Raw genomic sequence first — 11,348 nt, 5'->3', positions numbered from 1 at the left:
TCGATCGATCTGCAGGGTGGTCTCGTCATGGCTCAGCTTCTCATCTGATATTATCTCGATCGATCTGCAGGGTGGTCTCGTCATGGCTCAGCTTCCATCCGCCAACCAAGTCAACCTCCTAAAAGACATTTTCACCCGCTTCGACCTCGACTCCGATGGCAGCCTTACCCAGCTCGAGCTAGCCGCCCTTTTCCGATCCGTTGGCCTCATACCCGTCGGTGACGAATTCGATGCCGTCTTAGCTAAAATGGATGCAAATGGAAACGGATCCATTGAGTTTGAGGAATTGCTGAATGCCATTTTGCCCGATTTCGACGAGGAGGTTTTCGTCAACCAAGATCAACTCATGAAGGTCTTTCAGTTGTTTGACAAAGATGGTGATGGGTCCATCACGCCGGCGGAACTTGCGGGTCAGATGGCCAAAATGGGCTTGCCTTTGACCTACCGTGAACTCAATGACCTCATGAACGATATAGACACCAATGGTGACGGAATCATTAGTTTTCATGAATTTACAGCCATTCTAGGGATGCCGGCATCGGAATTCCTTGGAATAAAGATCTCCTAGCAGCGATGCAATGAAACGAATCATGTGGTTGTTCTTGAGGATTGATGATGAACATATATATATATATAGGATGTGGATGGGTTTACATGATCTCAAGAAGGTCAATTAATCATCTTAATCTGTATAGCTACTTTTTGCTTATTAATTATAAGGTTAATTCTATAGGATCTTTTATGTGTATCATTGAAGGAGAAGGAGAAGAAGAAATGTAAGGAGAATAACAATCTTAAATAAATTCTTTTTCATATGGCCTCAGCTCCGTTTCTATACATACGTATCTCCTTTATATTGTTAGGTAATTGATATATATTAGGTGACCGGAGGAGTGGTGCTGGTTGCCGGAGAATGTCCATCGGATTTGGTCCCATTGTGTCTCTGTGTATATATATATATATATATATACATATATTAAAATAATTTAACTAATTAAAGTAAATTGAATAATCAACACAATTTACTAATTTACCGTTTGATGGCAAAGAATGCTACTCAATAAGAGAAATAAGGATGGTGCTCTTGTTGGTAAGCATTTACCTAGTAAGCTTTGTAAACAGCTCCTTATTTAGACTAGCACAAAGAAGAAAGTTGGAAGTTGTAAAAACGAGTGATGTTTAGATTAAGGGTGCTTCATCGGGTTGTGTTGGATTGGATTCAAATGACCATAACTCAATTCCAATCCAATATCTACCGTTTGAAACTTTTACGATTCGATTAGACATCGGATTGCTCCGGATTCGCATCGGGGTCATCAAGTACCCCTAGTTTAGATCGCTTTGTTTACACCATGTCAGACAAGATACCGAACAAGTAGAAATTTGGAAAAAAAAAAAAAAAAAAAGAGAGGTTGAAGATGGTAAAAGATGATGATTCTTTTCTTCAAAATCTATACACAACTTCCCAAATTTACAACAAAACTTCACAAGGAAATTGCTCCACCATTATCTTATCTTGTTAATAATTAAAGAATTATAAATTTCTACCAAAATCTTGTAGTTTACGCCATCCGGCTTCTGTACAACAACCACAATACAACAACACTGCTTATGCGACCATCATCTAGCCGGCGCTTGTCGCTCCAAGTTCAAGTGATACAAGTTGTTGTCTCTTGCTATCGACCGAGCCGTGAACCCGACCGTCGTTGTCCGTATCGACCGTTGTCGCACCATGTTAACATACTCTGGATCATCGGTGTTACCTTCGTATCTGATCCATTGTATCATTCCATGGTAAGCCGGGAAGAATCTCATCTGAACCGCTTTATAGCTGTAGTAAGGAATCAATGCAGCTATCACCACGAAAATGGTCACGAACCAATACGACGGTGCGGGTGCGAGTGTTTCTACAAACACTTTGTAGGCGGTTGTTGAAAGGTTTACGGGCATTGCACCGTATGCCAAGAGAAAGATGTACCAAAGGACGATTCCGCCCCAGATGAAGATGTGTTGGATTAAGGTGAAGTAGCTGACCGCAAGTGCCATTTGGCAGTTGACGACCCACACGACACATGTGTAGATTGTGGCCCCCACGACTTCCATCCCTGCGGTTTTTCCGTTCTTTCGGTATGACTCGGGGTCTAACGCTCTTATGCAGAGGAAAAAGATGATTACGCCGCTGGCTAGCCCGTTGAGCATCCAGCCAAATATCCGACGCCATCTGAAGAGGGTGTTTTGAACACCTTCTTGGTATAGTAAAGGGAACTGTCATCGAAAAAAGCAGCTTATTAGCATCCGATTAATCGGTGTGAAATGACAGTAATGCCCTTCTTGATGTTGATGATATCGTGCAGGAGATAAGAGGCTCGGTATGATTTAGTGCAGAATGAAAAAGACGGTTTGATAAATGTTATGCTATTTTAATGATTTCGCGTAAAATGAAGTATGACTGTTTGATTCATAGGCAATAAAATTGAAAGAAAATTGGTGCAGATTCAACGACTAGAAGGGCGTTTGGGCATACGGCATACCTTGAGACAAAATCGTGCAGATACATCCTGGTCGAAAACACCCAATGCAATGGCTGGAAGTGATGTGAAGAACACATTGTAAAGCGATAAATACCAATCATTATATGCAGGTTGACCCGAGAATGATGCATACGCTTCATATAAGAATACTGTGGTTCCGAACGCAATATTCTTATAGAAAAAGTAGCATATCTACAAACATAGCAAAAAAGGGTGTTATTCGATCATGCTATCGAGCAAATCCATGTGCTAAAAACAAGTAAAAATAGTGCCTTACCATTGAAGAAATTCTTCGGTAACACCAATGTCCGTGAACCAATAGCAAGCGTTCCAGAAACCGAAACTGAGCAATTGCGATATCGCTTGACATAACCGCCTATTCACCAAATAGAAACTGTTTAGAAAACATCCATGTATCTAAAAAACAAAGTGTAACTATGATTAAATGAAGTGCTTTCGGCCATGTTAAGCAAACTAGCTAAACCAATCAAGGGCTTTTCAATAAGCTAGCTTATAGCGGTCAAAATGGCCTTTATGAGTTCTATGTAAGTACGATCATTATAGAAGAGGGTAAATATATGATAAGTACCTGCATTCCCTCAACGCCACTAATCCCGATGCCGATATCAGCTTCTTGAAGCATTCCGACATCGTTTGCCCCATCACCGATCGCTAAAGTTGTTTTCCCGGTTCCCTCTTTAACAAGTCTTGTAACCTGTGTGTCGTTTATGCTTTAGTTTCTAGTTTGATCTTTTATCTTGGAAAAAACCAATGGAAATGAAACGAACGAAAAACTAACCAGCGCTTTCTGTTTTGGCGAAGAACGACAGCAAATAACGGACGCACAGCCAACAGCGAGATCCAAAAACGTGTTCTTAATGTCATCGTGCAAAGCGTATGCCAAAGATTTTCCATCGATGATCAAAGCATATGGATCAGAAGACGAAGCATCAAGCTGAGCCTTCCCTGCTATTATCTGCTTCTTGACGCTGTCTTTCGAAACCTGCAAGGGCAAATTTGTCATTTCCGGGAAAAACTTATACTGAAGTAACAACAGAAGCAGAACAAACAAACGCATGCTCACCTTTGCAATTACATTTTTCTCCCCGGCTTTTTCCGCTGCTATGATTTCTGGTGACTCCAAGGTGACTATAATCTGTTTCATTCCTTGTCTAAGCAAACTACACGCAAAGCTGCAAAATGTTTGATTTTTGAATGTTAGATACAACCAGACATATACGTATAACTCGAATCAAGAAAAGAACAAACGGGATTACTTAAACAACAAAGAGAAAAAAGACAAATGGTATGTTTTGCAACTAACTGACACGATAGCTGATAGTTGAAAAGCTAGTTGTTAGTTGATAAACTAGTTATCTTCGGTAAAAACCAGCTAATAAGCTAGATGACAGTGTAAAGTAGGAAAAAAAAAACCTTGGGGCTTATTGAAACGCTACTTGAAGTAGTTTTTCAAAAGAATAGCTTAACCGAACGGTCATTTTCAGTAAGCTCAAAAAATAAGCTAGCTTATGGTCGTCAAACATAGGAAAACTTACCCAACATTGATTGCGGTTTCCATCTTATCACCGGTGAGAACCCATATCTTGATTCCTGCTTGAGCAAGTTTGTCAATGCATTCTGGTACCTGGAAAAATCGAAAAGAACGCAAAAATCGCGTTAAAAACCACTCAGGCGAAAACGATTCAACATCTAAATCCGAATATGAAGTTCTTGAATTAAGAAAAACTCACCCCTTTTTGGAGTTTGTCCTCAACAGCAGTGGCACCGAGAAGTATCAAATCTTTTTCGATTTCTTCGGTTGTTTCATCAATCAAATCATCTCGGTCTGCACTTACCGAGTTCTTGGCTTCTATGAACTTTTTGTTGAATTCCTTGTATTCATCCTCAGCAAGTTCACGATACGCTAGTATTAAGGTCCGTAAACCTGCATCAGCGTAATCATGCACATGTGCTTTCGTATTCTCTTCAAACTGCCTTCCATTTTTGGCAAGTCTATCGAACATAACACTGAACACAACCCAAAAGAGAACGTTGGAAACAAACAGAGATGCCCGTTAATAGAAATAAAGATTGATTTATCGCATATTTTACTAACCTGTCGGCCCCTTTACAGAGTAGAAGTAGTTTGCCATCCTCGTCCCTGACGATAACAGACATTCGCTTTCGAGCGCTGTTAAACTCTAAAACGTTCAAAAGTTCAAACGTCCTGCAAACGAACGATAAAAAGGTTAATTTAACCAAAACCCATTTCAGGTTTGCTACTAAAATTTGCCCAAAACAAGAAAAAGGCGAAAAAGTTTTTACCTTTCGACTTTTTTCTTGGATATGGGATCTAACTCCATAAAAGAGACGGTTGTTTGTGTCCTTTTGTAGAACTCGAAGCCAAGTTCTCTTGCTGCTATCACGAAAGCAGCCTCATCTGGCGATTCAGCTTCATATGTAACCTTTCCTGTATCTTCATCGACATCAGGTATGGCCGTATGACAGATTGCCAATAAACGGAAGAACTTCTGAATCACATTTGAATGTGGCTCATGAATCCAGTAGCCATTTGTGATTCTTTCATCTTCAAAATTGTAGCCTTTGACAGATAAGGTGGAATCACCATCATTGCCATCATCAAGAAGTTGATCTCTACCATTCACAATCAATGGCGATCCTGTTCGTTTGGCCATAGCTCTCTCAACTTCTGTAACAYSRCGYCCRTAAGCSGTGCCTGCCACAGAACAYTTGATGAACTCCATTGAGTTRCAWGTTAAAGTTCCGGTTTTGTCTGATAAAATGGTGTCGATTTGACCAAGTTCTTCGGTTAGATTTGAGGTCCGAGCATGGGCTGGTTTGTCAGCTACTTCATAGTACATATGAATGTCGTTGTTAATGAAGATCGTCTGCAGAACTTTCACGATTTCTATTGAAACGTATAAAGAAATTGGTATCAAGTAGCTATACAACATCAAAGCCGTGAGGAAGTGATATATAGCTGCAACCGGAGCTCTTTTGGGATCAAAAAAGATCTCCGATCTATCTGGTCCCAAATACCATCGTTTCATCCTGTCCCCATCTAAATCATCTTTCGTTACAATCCCGAAATAGATGGAACCCAGAAAAGCAATCAGAAACAAGATCAAGAACAAGAAATAGATAATGCTATCCATTCTCCTCTCGATTCCACTTCTTTTCGAAGGTGCATCTGTGGAGTTCTGAATCACTTTTGTATCATGACCTGTGAAGATAACAGCGCCATAGATGTAATCTGTGTTTCTGAGCTTCGAATCTCTTAACAGAAGCTGTTGAGGAGAAAGTGCATACTGTTGTTCTTGAAACTCCATAGTTCCAACGAAAGTATACAAACTAGCATTTGGATCTTCACATTTAACAGTAGCTTTGAAGTTGTTAAAGTTTGAATCATCGTTAATTGAAGAAGTTGCATCCAACGATTGTTTTAGCTTCAAATTTGTTTCCCCATCTAAGTTCATTGTTTCAACATAACAGACGGCCTCCTCATAGCTCGATGACAGCAAGAGAAGATCAGCCGGGAAGAATTCGTCCTTTTCTACCTTCACTACGTCACCTACTCTTAGTTTTTTCCACTCTCTAGATTCAAAAACTCCTCTTCCACCATGAACTTTGACCTTTCGGTTATTCACCTCGTGGTCCTGAAAAGAGGTTCGATATTCCAGATCAGAAAACCGAAGCCAACTAACAGTGAAAGATAACATGATTTCAGAACATTTGCAGAAAAGCAATTCAAGAACAGACTTTTAGGCTGATATTTTGCATAAAAGTTATCAAATTGAAGAAATTAAATAAAAATAAACAGGTAGAAAGAACATCAATTCTCTTTGATGAATCTGCCATCAACTATCGACCTTAAAGATCTATAAAAGTTCTCAAATAACCAACAAGAAATTTAAACTTATTACTCCCATCAGAAATACCCAAAACCCCCAAAAGATGAATCAAAAGCCACCAAGAACTAAAGATTTCCCCAAAAAACTTGAAAAAGATGAATCAAAAGCCACCAACAACTAAAAGATTCCCCCAAAACTTGAAAAGATGGATAAAAACCCACCAAGAACTAATGATTTAAACTTCAAAATGAGATGGATCTAACAGAAGTTGGAGAAAATTAGAAGCATGAAAGTACCTGTTGTTGTCTTTGCCAATCTTCAATACCTTCTTTGACCATGGTAGCACCAATGACAATGATAAGAGGAAGGATAGCACTACCAGCAGAGTAAGGTGCAAGGGGTGTAAAAGCCATGATACCAGTAACAAGAAAATAGAAATTGGCAACTCTTCTAAACTGTTCAAACAATGATTTTGGTAAGAAAGTCATTGGTGTATACTTGGTTGACCTCACATAATTATCTGCATAACTTTGAGTTGCAACCTCTGACACACCAGTTTCATTGCAATAAACCACTCTTGAGAATCCAGGACCCCCAATCTGTGAATGGTCATCATCAAATGTATTTTTACCACACTTGAACGAGTAGATCTTGCTAAAATGCAACCTCTTTTTCCTCCCTGTCCTCATTCTGCTCTATGATAATTTCTGAAATCAACTGCGACTTGTTTCAAGAATACTTGTTTTTACACATACCCAGATGAGGAATCCCTCAGAAAAACAAGAGACTGGTGCTTTGCACACCTCCCAATCGAATAAACTAAATGGGTTCAAGCAGAAAAGCCCAAAACCCCAGTAATTAAATATGAAAATCAGTAGAACCCAGAAAAAAGAATTTATCAAAAGAGACGATGAAGGGATTGCAAGTGTACAACAAATTGATAAAAAAACAACCCACAAAACTGGAAGTCTAAAATCCTCCAAATTTCTTGTAAATCTACAATCTTTTGTATCAGAAACAGAGAAAAAGAAAGAAAAGAATAAAGTTTTTAACAATGGGAAGATGCATACAAAGTTTATATATATGAGGGTTTACACGGAGAACAAGAAAGGGAAAATGTGAGGAAGAAGATGGTTCTATAATTTGATTTTTCTGAGAGCTCGAAAGGTTTGAACGAAGACTCAAATGATGGATCTCTTTCTGTGTCCCTTTCATGTTTTGACTTTAATAAGGCGCATATGTTGATTAAAAAAAAAATTCGATATTTCCAACTAACACAGAATAAACAAACCCAACAACAATTAATACAAAGCAATTTCGAATCAATTGGATTACCACCATTTACATCAAATAAGAACCTTACAAAGAACCGAAATTAAAAGGAAATACAGACTGTTCAAAGAGGGGTTTCCTGGTTATATGTGTTTTCGTTTAATTCCAACAATTCTCACACACATAGATATATACATGCATATATATGTATGTCAATTTAATAATTGGAAACTGTTTTCCAACAAGAATTTATATCTATGGCGTGAGAACTGTCTCCTCTCCTCTCCTCCCCTCCCCTCCCTCTTTGTGTGTGTTGTAAGAAGCTTCAAAGAAGAACAGACAAATGGATCTTTTGATTTATGGACAAATTACAAATGTCTTCCAAAACCAAAATTGTTGGATTATATTACTTGTAATTTTTGCATTAAAATTTGTATGTAATTACAAGAAATTCCTTTTCAATTTTATATAAAACTTATTAAAAAATCGATTGGAGATTATCAAAATTAAATAAGATTATAAGAATATTTCTAACAAATCCTCTGGAATTAAAAATTAAAAATTTTCGTAAAAAAATTTATCTCAATTCTAACGGTATCTTAAAATATTACTAAATATTTTATTTACTTATTTAATAAAATATTATTTATCTATCTTAAATATTTAATTTTTATTTTTATTTATTTATGAAATATAATATTAGTAAAAATATTTTTCTTTCATAGTAATTATCTTAAAGAGTTCTCTAAATTTAAAAAATCTTTAAAATTTTCATTTTTATTTTAGAAAATATGTTAAATAAAGTAAAAGAATGTTCTAGATGGCCCCAATCTGTGTCTTTGGCGGAATTTTTGAGATGGTTTGAATCCAAGGTTTGGCCTCTCGGTGGAATTCAGGCATTCAATCCTTTCAAACATTACCATTTTTGTTTACATTTTTAAATTAATATAATATTTGATTTAAGATATAATCTAATAACAATAATTAAATAATAAATACTTACATTAAATGCTTTTTTATTATATAAATAAAATAAAATATAAAGTTGCATTCATTTCTTGTAGAATAAAAACACCAATTTAATTGGATCAAATAATTACATTGCATTTATTTTAAAATTTATAAATTTAATTGGATCAAATATCCACCAAAATTGACACCCCCAACAGAAATTTTATAAAATTATTAGGGGTATTTGTTTAAAAGTATTAAGCAGTAATCAATGAGAATGAAAATAAAAGAAATTGTTTGGTTTTCTATAATATAATGTGTTCATCCAGAAGTCCAAAATTTCATTCCTGATTAAACTGGAGGGGATGAAAATTCATTCACATTTTCATCCCCTGTCATTGTCATTTTCATTCTCATTTTATTCATCTGTATGAACCAAACAGAACTTAAATACCATAACAAACTTTGTATAAAATTATTAAAATATCCAATACAATTAATACAACAACAAACTTTTTATAAAGTAATAACTTTATATTCTCACTGCTTTCCTCTCTGTCTACCTCCTCTAAAATAAATTAAAAAAATAATTAATGGTTCTATTTCTCGTTAAAATGTTAATTTTGAATATTCCTACTCTCTCTTCCAAATTTCATCCAAAATATTTTCTCATCTCTCTTTCCCTTTTCTAGTTTTTGGAGGATGTTTTAAGGATTCCGTTGGCGGAAAAAAAAACTTCAAAATCTCTGCTTTTTTTATTTTGAAGATGCTCTTAAAACTGAAGCAATATGACAATTGTCGAACTCCTATAATCGGACCAGCTTAAACTTTTTATACCCATGTCACTCAATTCTATTAACAATTTATAGTGACAAACTTTCAGTTCAACCAACCTGCACAGTGTAAATTAAATTTCTTGATCTCTATTTTTTTCTAAGCGAATTAGAGTTTTCGTCCTTGTAGTATGATGGTTTTGTTCTCGTCCCCCACTTTGTTTATTACAATTTTGCCTTTGAATGATGTATTTTGTTACTAGTTTCATTCGTCCTGCAGCGTTGATTATTTTTGTTATATTAAAAACCCAACATGTGTCGTTTTATCATTTGTGTTTGTTTCCTTCTCTCTTTGGAAAATTCTACGTCATGTGAAACCTACAACCACCCCTTTGCCCTCTCCTCCACCCTACAAATTCCAAAAAACTTCACTCTTTATGATTTCCTTCCTCGTGGGAACCCATCTAGAAACCATACGCGTTATCGGCTTGGAGATAAATTAGGTTTTCCACATGGTCGCTTAGAGTAAACCCTATCAAGGGCAATTTACACCCCAACTGAAGCTTACATCATATCCTCATCAATTGAATCTATTTATAATTTGGATTTCATATCCCACTTCGTCGTCCCCTGTTGAAATATATCACATTATTGTTTGAGTATTATGCTTCTGCTAAGTTGTTTATTGGAGCTGGAATAACACCATGAATCTTTTTGGTCTCCAAATGACTAAATCCATCTATCAATTGTCTCCTTTTAATTCCCCTAAAACAAACAACTTAGGGCTATAATCCCCAAATTTATTCACATGTTTTTAGGGCTAGCATTCTACCACTAAATTATGGATTTCAATCATAAACCAAAAAAAGTAGGGTTTCGGGTTTTCATATAAGATATGATGGTTGTAACACACTGAGAAGAAAGAAGATAGTTGTTTGCATTTGATTAAACTTACATATATGATGTATTTACATTTTAAGAAGAAGAAAAAATGACCTAAAAATGACATTTTCGATAGGTTTTCATCCACGTTGCTTCTAGTACGGCTCGCAAGAAAGAGTTATATTCTAAAAAAGACTAAAATACCCCATGTAAAGAATATGTGAAGACACCTAACAACCTCCAATTAGATATCATTAATGATATTTATAACAAAAATAATAACTCAAAAGACTAACATGTAATAAATGAAATATATACAAGGACGATAACAAAAAATTCCCCACACCACACCACACCACACCACATGGACAGAATTGTAATTTTACATTATAATTATTTTATGAAAGGTGTGTATAGAGGGATGGCACCTCACTTCAGTGATTAGTATACTTTTTTTATAGTTATTTGCAAATCGGGTCCTATATAATATTGGGTTAGCCGCCCATACAGAGTGTGCATAGGAACAACCATTACAAGTCAAATTAAATATAAATAAAACCCCAAATCTAATAAAAATATATATTACTTTTTTATTTTTATTTTTATTTTCAATCGATTTATCTTAATTATAGAAAACGATACACAACTTCCTTGCTATCGGAATGATCGATGTTCGTTTTGTCTTAAAACATGGGACGTTTTTATTTTTTATCTATACTATCTTATTAAGCAAATTTAGCAAAAGTCTTAAAATCTTAAAATACTAAATGACCATTTATACTACTTTTTCACTTTTTCACCCCCTCCTCTCATCACTACTTTTTCACTTTTTACACTTTATACCCCTATAATTAGTTAATTAATTTACTTTATGTCATTTATTTTTAAATGTTTAATTTAAACCTTTATCAAATTAACATACATAATCGTATATCAATTAAAACATGTTTAGAAAATACATTTTTATTTTAACAAGTTACACCATTATAATCGTCTCGTTARTACMTTCGAAATGAGTCCAATATTGAATAGTTTTTGCTTAATTATATTATTATATATTATATATA

General features: G+C 35.5%; 2 protein-coding genes across 2 annotated transcripts; one reads left to right on the top strand and one right to left on the bottom strand.

The window, feature by feature from the left end:
• Positions 1-9: 9 nt before the first annotated feature.
• Positions 10-757, top strand: LOC112526031 (probable calcium-binding protein CML16). Its single transcript, XM_025136405.1, has one exon. The coding sequence runs from the start codon at positions 83-85 to the stop codon at positions 566-568; it is 486 nt and encodes a 161-aa protein (XP_024992173.1). The 5' UTR covers positions 10-82; the 3' UTR covers positions 569-757.
• A 662-nt stretch (positions 758-1,419) lies between these two features.
• Positions 1,420-7,092, bottom strand: LOC112525472 (putative phospholipid-transporting ATPase 9). The gene is made up of 11 exons (XM_025135610.1): positions 6,700-7,092; positions 4,857-6,208; positions 4,648-4,758; positions 4,283-4,559; positions 4,088-4,176; positions 3,616-3,724; positions 3,331-3,534; positions 3,121-3,246; positions 2,809-2,907; positions 2,532-2,723; positions 1,420-2,265 (listed from the first exon to the last, which is right to left on the bottom strand). The coding sequence occupies exons 1-11, from the start codon at positions 7,090-7,092 to the stop codon at positions 1,621-1,623; spliced, it is 3,597 nt and encodes a 1,198-aa protein (XP_024991378.1). The 3' UTR covers positions 1,420-1,620.
• Positions 7,093-11,348: the final 4,256 nt, after the last annotated feature.

This window comes from Cynara cardunculus (assembly GCF_001531365.2).
Source record: "Cynara cardunculus var. scolymus isolate 2C chromosome LG 13, CcrdV1, whole genome shotgun sequence".
NCBI lineage: Eukaryota > Viridiplantae > Streptophyta > Magnoliopsida > Asterales > Asteraceae > Cynara > Cynara cardunculus.
This window is presented reverse-complemented; position numbering and strand designations above follow the sequence as displayed.

Bases quoted from the DNA above. Each gene is read 5' to 3' on its own strand.
- LOC112526031 (XM_025136405.1), top strand. From the start codon at position 83: ATGGCTCAGCTTCCATCCGCCAACCAAGTCAACCTCCTAAAAGACATT.